The sequence below is a fragment of the Martes martes genome (assembly GCF_963455335.1).
Source record: "Martes martes genome assembly, chromosome: 4".
NCBI classification, from domain to species: Eukaryota; Metazoa; Chordata; class Mammalia; order Carnivora; family Mustelidae; genus Martes; species Martes martes.
The window spans coordinates 130150631-130169949 of NC_137891.1; the positions used below are offsets into that span (position 1 = coordinate 130150631).

General features: G+C 39.6%; 1 protein-coding gene across 1 annotated transcript in view; it reads left to right on the top strand.

The window, feature by feature from the left end:
- The window catches only part of ERICH3 (glutamate rich 3), a gene marked incomplete at its 5' end in the record, with an annotated part of 95903 nt that overhangs the window by 49821 nt on the left and 26763 nt on the right, over window positions 1-19319 (top strand). Inside the window, 3 exon segments of the mRNA XM_080801687.1 lie at window positions 2932-3112; window positions 10255-10441; window positions 14267-14565. Of these exon segments, the coding sequence (XP_080657813.1) occupies window positions 2932-3112; window positions 10255-10441; window positions 14267-14565 (667 nt within the window).

The window sequence follows — 19319 nt, forward strand, 5'->3', positions numbered from 1 at the left end:
AGCTTTCCTGAAACAGTTCAAATTCGTGGGTTTTTTTTTTTCTCCTAGCATAATTATTAATAATGTCTTTTTCACTATGTCTCCCAGTTTGGATGATAAATTCCATGGCCGCCCTACTAACTAGAGATTTATTGCAGAGGTCTAGGTAAGACTCCGTGGCACCCGGAGTTCATCAGGGCTTGGCTAAATGGATGAAGAGGAATTACCGCTGAGCGCTATCAGTAAGAATAAGCCCTTTGACACCCTCTTGGTCTCTTTAATCCACCTCTCCTCCCCAATTCAGGCCTTAGCACAGATTAAAAAAAAAAAATCCCAGTGACAATTTAGTATATTAATTGAATGGTAGGTATTGCAATTACATAATCGCTGGCCAGTTAACCACCCAATGAGCTTGCTATTTATTTGTCAGCTCAGATTGTACTTGCCTGAGATATCTGAAAAGAAATGAGAAGGAAAGTCGTAAGCAAGTGGTGCAGAAAGGAAGGAAGATAAGCCTTAGTCGTGCGTGGGCATGAGCCCCTGCTCCGGTTCCTGAAATGGAATTTTCATGGGAGGTTTTGATATTTGCTTGAGGATGGCAGAAAGGGCCGTGAAAGCTTGCTAAAGTTTCATCAGTCTGGGTCCTTTATAACCTTGGAATATGGTAAGTATAGAGGCAATTTAGTCAACTGAAAGAAACAATTGTTCATTTCCTAGTGCATGTATTTAATCATGAGCTGTCACTCAGGCCTCCTGTTAGAATCCAGAAAAGGTTACATAGTGGCAATAATTGGGGAATATTTTTAAAAAGAAGGAAGTAACTAGACCCAAGAGAAAAGAGATGTTGCTGTCAGGTACACGCTTTAGAAGAAAAAAAAAAATGATTAAGAGTAAATGAAAAGGTGAAGGGCTGTCATTTCCTTTATTTTACTTTTAAACATTTCAGCTTCTCCTTTCTCATTTTGTACATCTGAGGCAGGCCTTTCCTCCACCCTCATCTCACTCTTACCTTGCATTTATTTATTTATTTATTATTATTTTTTTTTTAAGATTTTTTATTTATTTGACAGAGATCACAAGTAGGCAGAGAGGCAGGCAGAGAGAGAGGAGGAAGGGAAGCAGGCTCCCTGCTGAGCAGAGAGCCCAATGCGGGGCTCGGTCCCAGGACCCTGAGATCTTGACCCGAGCCGAAGGCAGAGGCCTTAACCCACTGAGCCACCCAGGCGCCCCTCTTACCTTGCATTTAGATAGAGCTTATCTCCCAGAAGTTCACAGGGCTACCTCCGCATCCATGCCACTTTGGAAAGTATTGCTTAACAAAAAGGAGGTGCTCTTATTTAATCCGTCCTATCATTAAATGTTCTAGTGGGAGCCGGATTTGCCATAGGCCGGTGATGGTGGACTGGGCCCCAGAAATGCGTGTCACGGCTGTGTAGCCGCCCAGGCAAGAGCAAACTTGGCGTGGCTTTGCAACTTGGAGCCAGGCCTGCCACCATCCCTTCGCTTTCAACTGTGACTCAGGGAAATGTTTCTGCAAAGAATTATCCAGTTTGCTGATTTACCTTTATAGCTACTGATGTCCTTGAATTATTTTTGTTGATTACCTCTCTATTTGGGAGCTCTGTTTGCCATAGGCAAGACAGTTTACTTAAATTTTAAAGGTTGGACTTCCTTCCCCATTTACACTTTATAGACTGTCATTTGCAGAATTTCATTTAATCAGATTTACTTCCTCTGGTTTTTGCTTCAGAGAAATGGAATTGAATGAGAAAAAAAAATCCTCTGAAGTGGAAGGGGATGGGTTTGAAGATGGAAGTATTTTAGTAGTTCCTTCAGAAATTCTTGTTGCAGCTTTGTTATTTGAAAAAAAATGCATCTTTCCGAGGCATCCATAATTCAATGAAATCAAACGCAAATAATTGCTTTGAATTCACTGAAAGTTGGTCTCTTCACATTTTTCATTTAGTTGAAAATTGATTTTTAGAAAAGTGAAGTAGATTAAATGTATTGCCCGGCCTCTGTATAATTGTCGAGCTAACAGTATTCTTACTAGGCTCTCTTGAAAGTCTCTCAACCAGCATCCTTTTCTTCCTTTTCCTGCTTCTTTCCTCATCTTCCTCTTGGAGGTTAAACACTTTGCTCATGCACTCTTGTGAAAATACTTCAGAATATAAATGAGGATACCAGGCAGAAGACATTTCTTTTCATCTCTGGCATATCAATTTATTGTTTATTTTATAAATAAATGTGTGGACACCATAGAACGGGGTTTTGTTGTTGCTGTTGTTGTTGGGTTTACTGCTCGATAAGAGAAATAATATTAATAATGCTGATTTTTCACTGAATGAATGCTTCCTGTAAAGATGGATAGTCCCAGGCATATAACACAGGTCTCTAATTCTCAGAGTGACCCTAGAAGGAATCGAGCATGTGTCATCCCTGTCTCACATAGAGGAAGTTTGGGGAAGGATACATTGACATCGCTGAAGTGTAAAGATAAAGCACTCAATTGCAAAAACAGTTGTTAAATCACAAAATCAATTCAAATGAGAACAAAATTATGTCACCAATATTTAATTAATTTGATTTGAATTTTTATCTGAGAAAAAGCTGAAAGAACCAAGAGCAGTTTCCTCTTAGTGTCACTGATATTTCTGTTGTATGTAAAGTGTGCACACACACACACACACACACACACACAAGTAGAATAAAAAGTGACAAACTTTGTCCAGATCTCTGGCATTTATACTAAAAATACAAAGCCAAAATGCATATAAATTGTTAGATTTCTTTGGTAACTGGCTTGACTTTTTGTACACTGGGAAAATTGACATTTTATCAAGGTTTTATTGCTAGAGAAGAGCCTTTTCTACTCCTCCTATTAATACCGTATCATTTCTCTCTGATTAGAAGGTAATTAATTAATAAACGCCCTTCTTTTGTTGATTCTAGGATTCAAGAAAGATTCATAAAACACCACCACATAGTAATGCAGCTATTACAATGATCTATTTGGGGAAAACTGTGCACCTGTCTCATGATCACCCAGACTTCCGGGATGAAATAAAAGTTTATCAACAGCATTGTGGTGGGGAAAACCTTTGTGTCTACAAAGGCAAACTACTAGAAAAAGGTACACATAAAATATGAATTTTTTACGTTGCTTTAAGTTGATGCTATAGATAAGCTATTGTTGGTCTCCTACCAAAATGACTTCAATCACTCTATGAAATTATGCATATCCAGGGACTTATAAACCAGCTGCCTCAAAGTAAATCTAGATTTACTGCTCCATGATTGAAACCGAAGCAGCAATTACTCTTGCAGATTGTGGAAGAAGGAATTTGGAGTGATTTAACCTGGTAACAGATTAATTTTGGGATAGAGATATATGATCATTAAAATGTTGCACGAATAAACTGTCCCCCAAATTACAAGTTAACTATTTGGCCTGCCATAGTGAATTATACCATACATTATTCTAAGGGAAAAATACCAGATTGGCAATTTGTTCTTTAGAAAAATGTTGAGATAAAATCACAAATCCAATAAACTTCAGGGTGAATCACACCTAAATAACTTGGTGCAGAATTTGGGTAGATGGATTTTAGTACATTTCTGCCTTCGTTTGATCATAAATCCATGTTTCTTAGCAGAAGATAATTTTTATATCCAATATAGGGCTTCACTTATTGTACTGAAGTGGTTTTCATCAGTGTTTAGTTGTGCGGAATAGCAGTAGAAAGGACAAGTTGTTACAGGATTATATTTGTTATTTCCTTGCTTAAGAAACTCTGTTTAGAATGTAATTGCATTTTTACTAAGTAGAAGAAATATTTATATCTGGGCTATCTTGATACAAGTTTAGGGAGTCTTAGGAGTTGGGGGCAAGAACGCAAATTGTTACTTTTGGCTTTTCTGATTTCTTTCATCACTCAAAAACAGTGACTGTTAGTTCTAAAAATTTCAAGTACTTAAAAAGAAACTGGACAGATTTAGGGATTAAATATTTAAAATTTTCCACTATAAGAAAGAGTAAACATTTGAATGGTAGTTTTAACTTTATGAAGATTTATAAAACTTATTTATAAAAAATAATGCTCAGTAATGCCAGACACTATTTTTCCCCATTTTATGTACCTGGCTGAAATGTAATTTACTCTGCCATTTTGTCATAGCATTTGAGAGTTCATTCCTGCTGTATTGTAGATGAGGAAAATGAGAGAAGTCCAGGGGTATGATGGCTTCCTAAGTTCATATGCAAATCTTGGGGTCTGGTCAATAGCAGGTCCTGGATGGCCAGTTAGCTATTCTTAGTGGCAAAAGGTTTCTTACATTTTCCTAATATGAGAGTTATGAAACCCCTAATGATAGTGCCATAGACACACTTAATTTTTAAAAGTGTAACTTTCAGGAATTAATTTAGAAGAATTGCTGAAATTAGCTATAGTCTACCATCGGAATGAACATAATGAAACTTTTCCTGGGTCTGGGATCACGCTTTCTTCAAGACAACGCTTATATGTCTATCTGCCTGCTGGAGAACATGGTCCATACAAAGGAAACAAGAACAAGGCTTATCTAGCTGGATGGTTTTCAGGGAGACCACATGTACTCTGTGGTAAAGTGCAAAACCAAAGAAAGAGCGAGGCAGAGTGTTCCTTGGCTGTGCTGTTTTGCATCCCTGTTGATCCTGGGACTGACTTCTGTTGTGTCACTGGACAGACTTCAGTTAACAGGATGGAATGGGGAGTTAAACAATTGAATCCTCTTCACATAATAATTTTGTCGCAGCTTGCCCTTTCATTGCCAGGAAAGTAATTGTTGAAAATTGAAAAGTTGGGTGGCTCAGAGTTGACTTGTGGTTCAGCAATCTTAGCAATTTAGCTGGTCTGAAAAGAATCTGCCCGTTTTATAAATCAAAGCTGTGCATGATTCAGTGAAATGTGAATAGGTTTTTAGAAGATTTCTGTTTAAAAAAAAAAAAGGCGTTTAACGTTCTGCTTGGAGCAGTAAACTAATTAAAAGTGTGGCATTTGTTAATTTGTCTTGCTTTTAGATGAGAAATAACAATAAAATTAATTATTTAGGAATGTGGCAAGTGCATCTTTTATTCCCTTAGTAATTCACTGATGTCCTACAGTCTGATTGTAGACATCAAGCCACATATTGATGGTTTATTATGTACACCTAGGAAGTCACAGAGTAATTCTGCTACTTGTAGAGAGTATAGTTCTCTGTGGGCATTTTTACTTACCATGTTCATCCTTTCAAATGAGGCAAACCTTGGCCTCCTGGGTTCATGTGGTTACAAAGAGCAACGTGACTTTTCTTTTCCCTGACCTTCGTAAAATCCCTTCCTTCTCTGCCCCATTTTCCTGTATTTTCATAACCTGATCCTTTGCACGGATTAGCGCATTCCTCATTACTCCCTCACAAACCAACTGCTTCACTCTTTTCCCCACCCACCGTGTGTTATCTTGTCTTTTGGAGCGCTATTTCTTTGTCTGCAGTAGGACAAAGGATTTTAAATTCAAGATAGGATTTTAAATTCAAATTTTATCCATCTCTTAAGATTCACATTGAGGCTATGAAGCTTTCTCAGCTGACTTCTGCTGTGGTTCATAGCTCTCTCCATGGCTGTGGCACTCAGTCTCCCCTGAGACCCCAAGCATTTCATTACTCTATGACTTACAGTAACTGTTTTTTATTGATCTTTAACTTGTTATATATATTGAGTTTTTAGTTTTTAAAAATAGCTTTAGTATTTAGTATTTAATTTAGTATTTAGTAGTATAGTTTTTATTTATTTATTTATTTAGATTTTATTTATTTATTTGACAGAGAGAGATCATAAGTAGGCAGAGAGGCAGGCAGAGAGAGAGGGGGAAGCAGGCTCCCCGCTGAGCAGAGAGCCCGATGTGGGGCTCGATCCCAGGACCCTGGGATCATGACCTGAGCTGAAGGCAGAGGCTTTAACCCATTGAGCCACCCAGGTGCCCCTAGTTTTTAGTTTTTAAAAATAGCTTATTGACCTATAACTTACATTCCACAATTCACCCATTGTGAGTGTACAATGCACTGATCTTTAAGCATCTTAGAGGGTTGTGCAGCCACTAGCACAAACCAGTTTTAGAATCTCTCTCACTTCAGAAAGTTCCCTTATGCCCCCTGGCGAAGAACACTTTTTTTTTGTAGCCAGCCATAGGCAGCCACTGATCCGCTTCCAGTCTCTACAGATACGTCTTTTCTGGACATTTCGCATAAATGAAATCATACAATAGGCAGCATTCGTGTCTTGCTTCATTCCGTAGCCTGATGTTTCAGAGAGCCATCTAGTCCCAGCATTTATCAATGGTTGCTCTCTTTGTAAAGCACGGAATGTATTCTACTAGCTACATGCACGTTTGGGCTGTTTCTAATTTGGGACCATTGTAAGTCATGCTGTGATAAATATACAGATACAAGGTTTTGTGTAGACATCTGGTTATTTCTCTTGAGCAGATGCCTGCGAGTAGATTCGATAGCTTTTTTCTCCCCCTGAATATGGGCCACACTTTTCTGCTTCTTACATACATGTCTTCTGACTTTGTTGTTGTTGTTGAAAACTGGACATTTTCGATCATGTATTACAGCAACTGTGGAGTCTAGATTCTGATGTTTCCCTCTGGTAGGTTATTGTTCTCCCTCTTTTTGTTGTCTGTTTAGTAACTTCTCTGAAATCCTTGAAATCCATGCCCTCCCCGCTCCTTGGTAGACAGCCAGTGCAATATCTCTGCTCAGATTTTATCTCTTTTTATTTTTTAGGCAGGCCTCCTTGGGTCGTCTCTGTGTTTTCATAGTTTAACGATCATCTAGTGATTTGTCGGAGGTCATGTTCAAAGACTTTGACCCAGTACCAAGTCAGAAGACTTTGAATGAAGGACAGCTGCCACCTTGTACCATGGATCTGTGTGTGGTGTATTTGTTTCCCGGGGCTAATGTCACAAATCCCCAAAACTGGTGGCTTAAAACAACAGTAATTTAATTCTCTCAAGGCTCTGGAGGCCAGGCATCTAAAATCAGGTATCATTAGCAGAGCCATCCTCCATCTAGTAGCTCTAGGGGAGAATCTTCCCTTGCCTCATCCAACTTCTGGTGATTCCCAGCAACCCCTGGCATTCCCTGGCTTGCAGTACAGCGTCCTCTGTCTTCACGTGTCATTCTTCCCTGTGTGTCTCTGTGTGTCCTGTCCTCTTCTTGTAAGGACATCAGTCACTGAATTTGTTTGACAAAACGGATGATTTCATCCTGATCCTTCACTAGTTGTATCTGCAAAGACCCTATTTCCGGATAAGGTCACATTGTGAGGTTCTGGGTGGTCGTGGATTTTTAGACAGCAATATTCAACCCAATGTAATGGTTCAGGAGTTCATCCAAAGTTCAGGCAGTTTTCAAGTCCGCTTTAACTTTTATTTTCCACCAGGCTTTCTTGTGTTTTCTTTGTTTGTGGGTGCAAGCTCCTGGTAGGCGAGGGATATGTGAATAAGTTGGGCCTACTCCAATCCATGCCACTTCCCATCAGCTGGGGATGTGTGGAGAGCCTATCTGTGTGTCTGTAATTGCCTTATGGCCTGTATCTCCCTGTTAAGTTTCTGGCTAGTCCACTGGCCTGCTGCTTGCCCTAATTACAAGGACAGTCTCAGCTAGCAGGATCTCTGACCTTCCACGTTAGCTTGCCTCTAAGATTGTTCCTTGTTACTGGTAGTGCCCCTGGCCAAGGCTTTTTTGTTTTCGGCTCCAGATGAAGTCAGCCCCCACTGACAGGGAAGCTGCTGGTTATTTATGGCCTGCCCTTCCCTTTTAGAACTCCGATGGTGAAATGCTGGGGGGGGGGGGGGGAGGAGGGGGAAGGGAGTAGCCCCAGGCAAGAATGTCTCAGATTCCCTCTGTTCTTATGAAAAGTTCAGTAATTTTTGATGAATAACTGCTATTCAGTTTGTTTTAAGTTTTTGGTCCATTTTTAGAGACAAAATTTTAAGGGGAGAGGATGTGGGGACCTCACTCCGGCAATCTGTCATATTATTTTTGTTTCTCCTACTAAATAATAACTTCTTGAGTCAGGACACCATATTTGATCTTTTTTTCAGTATTTTAGTTCCTCTTTAGTGCCTAAAACAGTGCAAGCCACTGCCAGTCAACCATGAATCATCGCACTTTACAAATAATGTAGAATGTCTTCTAACACTGTACAGTATATAATCCATAGGGCTACTCAGTGAAGCGGGTAGACTGGATTGCTCCCTCCACCCAACTCCTCCACCCACTCCCATGGCCCATCCTCATTTTATAGATGAGAATTCTGAAATGCAACAGTTCAATGACATACCAAGGGACATTCAACTTATAAGTGAAGAACTAGGACAGGGACTCAAATCTTCTGCCTTCTGGTCATTATATATGCTTTCCATTAATCCATGCAGACATCATTAAGTCAGGGTTGGAAAGTGTCACTTAATTTTAAAATGTAAAATTAAAAAAAAATAACAAGGGAAGAAAAGCAGAGGGTGTCAATTCTTGTTCAGTAAGTTTGAAAAAAAGAGAAAGGAACGGAATAATAGGGGAGGCACTCTCTAGCCACATGACTACATGATGGAAACAAGAAGTCCACCTCCTGGGCCCGTTCTCAGCACACTCTTCCTGGGCTGGGACCTCAGGTACTTTGCAGGTGTGATGCTGCAGCAGAATAGATCATAGGACATGAATGTCCCTTTCAAGTTTCTGGAAACAAAGCAGTCAAACTTGCTTTCTAGTCAATACTTAGGAGCCCATATATCATTAAGACAAGTGGATTTTTGTATATGTTGTATCTTAGTTTCCCCAGATGCTAACTTTTCAAAATTCTCTTCCCTTGCGTGTTTAATTGTATATCATAACACTAACATATAAATGATGGAATTAGCTTTCCGGTAATTCTATTCTTTAGTACAAGTTGCAACTGATTTAGACAGTTTTTAGGGGCAGAGTGTGGTATGAACATAGCATTTGTAGATGACTATGAAACAGGTTAAAATAATAATTCATTAATTAGTTCTTGGGGGTTTTCTATGCCATTGTCCTGCGACCTGGGGGAACAAAGATGAGTCAGACTAGTTCTAGCTCTCATGGATTTCACAAACATGCAGGACAGCAGACATCTACATCCGGGTTCTCACAGGGGGGTCCCTGGACCAGAAGATCAAGCATCACTTGGCAACTTAATAGAAATGCAAATTCTTGGGCTGTAGTGAATCAGAAACTCTGGGGGGACGCCCAGCAGTCTGTGTTACAATAAGCCTCTCAGGATATTCTGATGCACACTAAAGTTTGAGAAGCCCTGGTATAGCCATATTTTTAAACAATTATAATAACAGCAACAAGAAAGGTATACAGAGCAGAGAGATGAAATGATCAACTCCATCACTAGTGCAAGTGGAAAAGTCCAGGGAGAACTGTTTTGTAGGAAGTGACATTAGAAGTGTCATGAAAAGGAGGTTTCTGAGTCGCTCTGTAGCATAGGGTTTTCTTAGACCTAGAATTTGGGATCTCTAGGGTGAGATCTTTCCAAAGTGCATTATAAAGACTTGGGATGATAAAAGTTATTAACTACAAACAGTGGTTCTTAATTTATTGGTAGGACTTTTGGGTGGGTGGGGGGACAAGGAGACCCAAATCCAGGCAGAACTGAGAATGGATTTGAGATGGAATAATTCTACCTCATCCATATATGTATTAGGCTGGTTCAAGTCATAGTTAAAGACACACATTTATTTAAATGCATTACTGAGCTCACAGTAGCCTTTTGCCATATACATTATCAGTAGCTAAATAGCAAGATGGAATCTAGAGAGATATTTGGACTCCAACACTGATTTCTCCTCTTACCGTATGATCTTGGATAAATTACTGAGTTTCCTTGAACTTTAATTTCTACATATAGAAAGTAGTGATAATAATATTCTCACGTCATGTGTTCGTTGAGAAATAATACACCCAAAATAATCAGGCGTAATGTCTGGCCATAATAAGAGCTCATAAAATGTTATTATTTTATTAAAAATCAGAGTTTTATAATGCCTTGGAGTATTTATCGTAAATAAAAGTAACAGCATGTGTTTTTATGACTTAAAATTGTCCTCAAATTAAAAAGGTGATCTAGAGCATAATATTGTACTTATCTAATAGAAAAATGTCATTTTGAACATATTAGTCCAATGTTAGTTGCTTTCACTGATGTATTTACTTTTTTAATTCCAGAGACCTTTCAGTTTATTTCCAAAAGGCACCATGGTTTCCCCTTCAGTCTCACCTTTTTCCTGAATGGGATGCAGGTGAACAGGTTAAGCTCCTGCTGTGAATATAAGCATCGAAAAGGTTCCAGACTTGGAGGCAAACGAGGCTACTTTGGGTTTGTGTGCGTGGAGAGATCATCTCCTTGCTACAAGTATGGAAACAAATGTCCTTTGGTAGAGGGCAAGTTTTGCTACGTTCTTTCTTTTTATGCTTCTACTGATGCATTTCTCAGCATAGTTTGTTAACAAAGATTATCAGTGTAGATGAGCCTCAAATATCTAAGTTAAAGTTTGCTTATTATAACCGGGTGTGTTGTGTTTGAAATTATTAGATATAAATTAGATTTCCAGATATATTCTGTAAAGGGGATAAAACTGGTGGTGTTCCAAATTCTGCTTCTCTCGCTTTCCCTTTCCTCACACTGCTTTAAGTTCTGTTTCTGAAGTGAAGGAGAGAGGGCATTTTATTCTCATTCTTCTTACGAACTGGTTTGGGAGTCCAAAGCCCATGCCAAGCGTCTGTCTTACATGGTTGGGCATGACCGGTCATGTTTGCATCATGGTGTGGCCCAGTTCTCGTTCTCATGCCCCTAGTTTGAATCTCAGGCATAACAAAATGCATGATAAAGGGTCAATTTTGACTGTTGCTTGTCAACTTTCGTATTGGACATTCTGTTTGAAATGACGACACTTGCTTGTAGGGTTGCTTTCTTTCTTTCTTTTTCTTTTTCTTTTTTTTTTTCTGAAAGTACTCATGGAGAATTGTATATGCCAAGCCAGAAAACAGGAGTGAAACAACCAAAGTTCCTGCCCACGAGGAGCCCATTCTACCGGGGGAAAAGCAAATAACATATAAAGGAGTTAAGGAGATGGGTGTGTTGAGGTCAATTGCAAGTTCTCTGCTGATGGTTTCTATATTTTCTGTCAAACAAGAATTTGTCAGCCGAGGTTAAGCCTTAAGGAAGAAGGCACTGGAGGTTTCAGGGGGTAGAAAACATGTGGAAGAGTCATCCAGCCAGTGGGACAGTGAATAGTAGGAGTGCCCAGGTGTACCAAGGACCCACCTGAGGCTGTTTTCCTGTTCCAACTCAAATATGCTTTCTCCATATTGGTGGGCAAGTCATTTAACAAATTTGTGTTTGACTCCCAGGAAAGCTAATGAGCTATATACAATCATCCGTGCACAAATACATTGTACTCTTTGAGAGTTGCTGTATACTCCAAGCTGTAAATGTTTGGTTATAAACACTTCCTATGAAGGTTTTGTCATCAGTACTAAAATCGGATTGATGACATCTACTTTCCTATTTAACACTTATTAGTCTAGGTACAATTTTTTATTTGATTTCATTTGATTCCCTCTGGCTTCTTTGATCTTTTCAAATAATAAAAACAAAATGGTTGTGATGCTAAAGAATAAGGATTGTTAGGTCTGTTATCTTTTAAAAAATATTTTATTTACATAATACAAATATAAATATTTATAAAATATAATATAATTCATTTATAATATTACATAACCTCTTTGGGGCGGTGACATCCACCATAATACTTCTAATTATTTTAATTTGAATGTCTCTAATTTGTTAAAAAAGAAATTAATTTTGATTCATTTAAAAAATACTGGCTCTGGAACTTTGGTTATGAGGAGGGAATTATTTAAAACAACAATAGGGAGTTCTAGTTCTCAAAATGATCAGGCATTACCTGTTTAAGGTCTTCAGAAAACAAGGCAGGCTCAGCAGTGGTCATGTCCAAGTGGGGAGGTTCCACGCTTATACCCATCCCTCAGTCATGGAAACTGAAGAGACGAGCTAGTTGTTTTCAGCTGCTAGAGTGAGGCAGAGGGGGAAGAATTGCCTAGCCAAGTAGAAAGCAGGCTGCACTGAGCTTCAGTAATCAGAATCAACACCTCCAATTACACTCAGGAGTCAAATAGGTAGTCAGTGACGAGGAAAGCACAGATGTCGCTCACTTTGTTCGTCCAATTCCCCAGAGCAGCTGGGCAATAAAAAGTCTGTGCATGCAGGAGGGAGGCATCAAAGCCTCCATGTAGTCACAACATAAACTAAAAGTAACAGCAGATCAGATGCTCCAAATCGATGGATTTGGTGTTGCCATTGATAAGGGAAGAACAGCTTGAACAGAAGGCAATGCTAGTCATCATATTCTGTGAAGATTCATGACACCTTTATTCCACGGAAAGCAGTGTGTTAAGTACATCATCATTACAGGCAAGAAACATTTATCATGCTTAATATGGGGGAGGTAAGTGTATTCTTATTATCTCATTTTTTACAGCCTGATAGTTACTTTGAGTGCAAATCCTTTTAGCTTTATTTTATGGGGAGATATTGAAAAGATAAGTGATATAACTAAGTTCTCATAAGCTGGGAGAATTGATTCCTATGCTGCTTCTAGACTGGGGATGGCTGAAATTCAGTGACATCTTTAGCTCAAGAAATTACCATTGGATCTGATTCACGCGGAGGCGGTTTTCGTATTTTACATATTATTTCTGTTCTTCCTGGACGGACACATCTTGACTACATTCAGATTCGCTTTCACCTGTGCACTCTATTGATTCCATTTTCCAATAAGTCCTGTAGGGAAGGAGACACAGGTGGTTCTAGAGGATGAGGCTAGGGGAGGTTGACAATCGCCAGGCAGCTTTCTCAGGTCCCAGATCACCTCTAGGCCTTGGTGCAAACTTCTCCAGATTGTGCTCGTTTCTGGTGAAGAGTATGAACACTTTCCCTGGTGGGAAGTCCTGCAGTGTAACATCTGTCTGTGGGGCCATCCTTCTGGAAGGGCTACACCTGTAATCTAACAATATCTTTGTACCTTATTGTGAGGGGATGGAATCTAGCAATCCTGAGCCAGGGTCCAGCTCCATCCCTAACCTGCTCAGTGAGCTTGGGCAAGTCATGGAGGCCTGCCAGCCTCAGTTTCCTCATTTGTCAATTGTGATGATAGTTTTTAATGTATCATCCTGGGTAGGGTAATGAATCCTGTAAGATAGTGGATATACAGTACCCAGCAAAGAGCTTGGCACAGAGGGTATACTCAATAACCTTACTATTATCATAATCATATTTTCATTAACGTCTGTAGTGTTATCATAATTGGAATTTTTATTTCAATATTAACTTGAGAGACAGGGAAAAAAGCTACCAAAGGATTTATTCATGTTATTTTGTTATAACTGATCTTTAAAATATTTTTTAATGTCTTAATGCATTCAGATCATCTGCTTGTTTCACCAGATTTGACTTGGAATGACTTCATGACCTCTACAAATTGTTGCCATCTCCAAAGAATAAAAGCTTATTGCCAGGAAAAGTCACCAAAAGATTGTTGTACAGGCTTCAAAAGGCCATTCTAAAAACAATGATGACAGTTCTATTAAAATAAGCATGCAAGCTCTATGAGGTGTTTATTTGAAGGACACAACAACATTTGAGTGTATATGTTTCTTAAAAAATCAATCATATTTATTTAGAGTCAACCTTGTATATAAGTCTTTTGTTGTTGTGTTGTTGGAATAACAAATTATCTAAGACTGAATGGCACCTTTCTTCTGATTATTTTTATCTCAGCTTCCCTGTTTATATACCTGAATGTTCTTTTATCACATAATTTTCATTTAAGAACTTGAATGATACGTTTAGTGGACTCTGTAATAAGGCTAAAAACATGCTTTAAAGGCACAAGTTTTAGTTTGAGACAACTGTTCTTAATTGTTAAGTTGTTTTCTTGTTTATTACTGTGGGTAAAATTAATAATTGTGTTCATGTATAAAAATTTGGTATGAATGAGAAAATAGTTTATTCTAATGAACTATGTGTATTATAATAAAATATTTCTTATAATATTCTTACTGGAATAAGAAAGAAGTGATTTAAAAAGCTTTGAGCTTCCATTGTGTTATATATAAAAGTTAATAAGTACCTTATGTGTATCTATTTTTTTCATAGGTGCATTATTGCAATGGGCCTTGACAAAAATCCAACTTCACCAAAACCTAGGAAAGAGAAGAGTATTGAGAAAAGAGAAGAACTGAAGAAGGGTGAGGGGAAACTGAGGAAGGATAGAGGGCACAAGATACCAAGAAGGAGTGAGATGGAGGGGAACAAAACATCTTCAGTCATTTTTTCAGCTCAAGAAGAAAAAACAGGGATTGTGGAAGTGAGGACAGCTGTGGAAGAAATGGAACTTAAAGGAAAACCGGGACAAGATGTTTGGGAGGATGCCCAGGAAAATATATTTAAATACGGTAATGGATTCTACAGAGTTCTTTTGTTGTTGTTATTGTTGTTTTGCTTCAGTCTTTAAAATGCCCTTGTGGAAATGTGCAGCAAAACCCACTATTACAGTCTTCAGGCAGCTCTGTTACATGGAGGAATCCCTGACCACCTTTCTTCTCTGCTTTGCATGGAGTCCTGTGTCACCCACCTCAGAGGAGGGCAGGCCTCATTCTGGAGAGGTGAAGGTGTTTGCAGGGGCAGGAGGGGCATTTCTGTCTGCATGAGCCAGAAGCTCTATTCACTTCTGCAGAGAGAGACTTGGTTGACCAAAGAGAATTTTACTTTTTTTTTTTTTTTTTTTTTCTTCAGTATTTGAATGTACTTGCTTTGGTGAAATTGATGCTTGGGATTAGGTAGGCACAAAATGCTTATATAGTACTAGGAGTATTCCATAAGTAAAAACAGTTGACATAGGCTCGGGGTCCCAGAGCAGATCTGTCTGCCTTCCTTGTTATTCTCTCTCGTTCTCTTCTGCTTCCTCCCCTCCCTCCCTCTCTCCTCCCCTCCCTTCCTTCCTACATTCCTTCTTCTCTCTCTTCCTCTCTCTCCCTCTCTCTCTCTCTCACACACACACACACATACACACACACGTACACACTCTCATATGTAGAGTAGTGATAATCACAATAATGAAAGTGCCAGGCACTGAGCACTGGGCCAGAGTTTTCCACACACTTTTTTTTGTTTTGTTTCGTCTTGTTTTGTTAGAAAGAGAGGGTGCGTGGGGGGTTGTGGGCAGGAGAGGGCAGAGGGAGAGAGAGAGAATCCTAAGCAGGCTCCACGCCCAGTACAGAGCCCCACACTGGGCTCAGTCTCACGACCCTGAGATCATGAATTAAATCGAAATCAAGAGTCTGATGCTTAACTCACTGAGCCACCCAGGCTCCCCAACACACACTATTTAATTTTATCCTTACCTTTCATCGTGGTAGATATTATTACTCCCTCCATTTTGTGGGCTAGGAAACTGAAGCTCAGACAGAGAAACAGAAAGCAGCAGATCTACGATTTACACCGTAGGAGAGGAAAGGTTTTTCTTGGACCCATTTAGGTTCTTTGGCTGGGTCCTTGTAAATGAGACTGACAGAAGAGATTGAAACAGGAAAAACGGACAGAACTGTCTTAGCATGTGCTTCAGACATACACCCAGGAGCACTCAGTGCTGAGTAACTCAAGGGGGTGGTTAGAACTTGGGCTTATGTAATAGCATCTTAGCAAAAGAACAATAGACTTTTAGAAGTGACAAGACAAAGGAAAAGCACTGAGCTTCTGGGGCAGCAAATTATGGGAAGGCAAATATATGACAAAATTAATGCTAGATAAAGGCTGTTTTCAATGAGGTTTTTGATGCTGATTCCTCGGGTGCTTTTTTCTGGACTGATAAGGGTGTAGAGCTGTCTCCTTTGATTAACTTCTGTCCTTCCTGGGTAAAAGGGAGAAGGGAGACACCTTCACAAGTTTATGTCCTGCTTTTAGGCAAATAGGCAGAGGGCAGAAAGCTCTTCTTTAATCTGCTATTTCTCAGTTGCCTTCAGCTCAATATAATCCTGATACCAAAGTGGCATATTCTGGGCCCACATACTCTGCCACACTCCAGTGCCCAGGCTTGTCTAATTCCCACACCCAGACTTCCCACACTGTACAACTTCCTATTCTGCAAAAGCTGTCCTCGATGTTACCTGGTTGTGGTAACCAGAGTCAGAAAGGGAGAGCCACCTGTGTGTCCTGCTTACAGAAAGGAGACAGCGCTGGAATTAGAGGAGCATTAGCCATGGGCTGGGATGACCTGTGGAAGAACCGGCATCGGGAAAGGGACAGATCCTAGGTTCCTCCTCCTCATCTCATCTTGCTGGTGCCCAAGGGTTTCAGAAACCCAAGAGAAGAATTACAAAGCTATTATAGCACTGGACTTTGTTTATTACTGAAAGAATGTGATCATCTTAAAAAAGATTTCACTTGTAACACTTTGACCCAGTTTCTCTCTCTCTGTGATCCCTTCTAGTCTTTATTATCTTAGACTGAGGATTTAAAACTATCTACGGCAATAGCAGTAGCACAGAGATGAACAAATCAGACATGTTTTTATGTGTTTTAACTTTCAAGATGTGTAGGTTTATTAAAGCCATGCTCAGGAAAGGATTAATATTCTTCTTCTTCTTTTTTTCCTTAAACCAACATGGCCAGTGTTGGGAGTAGTGAACTTTATGCCTATGCTATAGCTTTCCCCAAGATCTTTCTTCCGGGTTGGCTAGTTAATGGATTTAAAAAAAGAAAAGAAGGAGAAGGAGGAGGAGTGGGAGGGGGAGGAGGAGAAATAGAGGCAGCCAGGCTTCAGCTCTCTACAGAACATCCACTGATGGGAAAGGGCAGCCAGAAACTTGAGTGGAGGTCAGTGAGAAAGGGTTGCAGCTGGATTGATGTTGACCTCACGTCAACTCCCTTCCTCATTAGTGGGGATGGTAAACAACAAGCTAATTAAATTCCTTGGAAGAAGGAAGACGAGATGGGAGAAACAGAAGAAATTATGAAAAGGGATCCAGAAAGCATGCCACCGGTTCACTCATATTGAGAAGATACCACAAAGGAGGTGGCTCTGAGCTCTCGTGCTGATTGAGTGCTCGTGGTGAATGGAGGGGTGATATGTGTGATGACCGCAGTGGGTAGAGCAAACAAGGGCAGCCTGGAATTTCGTACTTTGAGAGAAAGCACAGAAGCTCCTGCGAAAGAGGATGTGTGGACTGTTCTTCTGGTTCACTACATGTTACTTCAATTTTATGCTCTGCTTCAATAATATAAGTGTAATTGTGTCCTAATTGTGGACACTTGTACTTCTCCAGTTTTAATCAGGGGCCTCCATTAGAGTGTATTTTTCTTGGTCTATGACCAACTCCTTCCACCCCCATATTACTACTAATCCCTAATAATTATTAGACAATGTATGGCCCATGACACTGTGCTAAGCATGTTCCAGGGATGATGATTACATTTTTAAAAAGATTTTATTTAATTGAGAGAGAGGGAGAGCACACAAGCTGGGGGGAGAAGGAGAAGTGGGCTCTCTGCCGAGCAGGGAGCCTGACGTGGGGCTCGACCCCAGGACCCTTAGATCATGACCTGAGCCAAAGGCAGACGCTTCTCTGACAAAGCCACCCATGCCTCTGTTCAGGGCTTCTTGCTTTAATAGACACCACTGCTTTGTGAGGCAGGTACTACCATGTCACGAATGGAAACGGAACCTTGAAGATGTTGAGCAGGTTGTGTAAGGTCACACACTTAGCAAGTATTTTCACTTGGACTTGGACACATGTCGGCCTGCCTCTAAAACCCTCATACGTCACCACTATGTGACACTGTTGATGGAATTATAGCAGTTCACTCATGTTCTTTTTGGCCCCTGCTTGTCCTGTGACCAGCAGCAAATGTCTGTAGATTGACAGATGCATGTGTTTCTCTGTAGTGCCTGGGTGTGTGTGTGCACACGTGTGTTCTGTGGCTAACCTAGACTCCTCCTTTTATGAAGTCTTCCATGATCTCCACATGACTTTCTGCACTTTTTTTATTCCATTCCATCCATTTGACACTATTTCACATAATTAGTCAGGAGCCCTATATGAAAACCCATAGCAAGAACCCTCAGTGTACGGAGGACCATGTATAAAAATGACTATGAGTCCCGTATCTCTTCTGTACTTGCATCTCATTTCCTCCACAAAAATTGGGGATTCCTTGGTGGCAGGGGTTGTGTTATTGTAGTGTCTCTTACCTTGCAATTTTACCTTTTCTACATTAAAGAGTCTCATAAAAGGTTTATTGATTGACAGTGACTAGGTCAAGTGAGAACTGTCCTATCATTTGGCCTGAAATAGTTGGAGAAAAATATTGTTTTTATTAGTATTTCCTGTTTGTTTCATATGATATAAACCACACTTTTTCTTATTTACAATTTTGTTTTGCAGATAATATTTCACATTTCACATTCCCCATATTGAATCTCTTTCACGAAAACCTTCTTGTGACGAATTCTCTTTGTTTGCCTTTCTTCGTTACAGTTTCTGATTTCACTTTCCCCTTACATCTCCCTCATACAATCCCTGCATTAGCAGAGCTTTCTTCACATGCACAGGGCATGCATTTCTAAATTAAGTTTCTTTCATTGGGGCAGGGTGGATAGCTCTAAGTAATTACCTGAGAGGTCCCCACCACTGGCAAGGAAGCCAGAATATCTATTAACTAAAACACACAAAATAGGGAAAGCTTTATTTTCCCTGTAAATTTTATTTTAGAGATAATTGTTTATTTGCTTAATTGGTTCTGCATGAAATCCTTTTGCTCTCTATCCTTGGCATGTTGTCATTTCAAGATTCTTAGTTTTGGGTGGAGGAAAAAGGGGAACAATTAAATATGAAAGGTGAAAAATTATAACCACAAGGGACAGCTGGAGTTTATCTGATGTGACAATTTCCTTTTTCTGGTATGGATTTGTTGCACTTCTGTTGGGAATGAAGCAAATTAGTGGCTGTGACAGGAATGTTCTATTTTATGAGAATTTTTTATTCTTGGAATGTAATTATTTCCTTGACTGTAGGGATGAATAATGCATATGATTTAGGTTCTGGTCTAGGTATAGAATCCCTCATAATCCCTTTTTTTGATGTCCATTTGGTTCTCAAAGAATGTGCTATTCACAGTATTACTTCTCAGGGCCTTTGGACTTGATTAATTG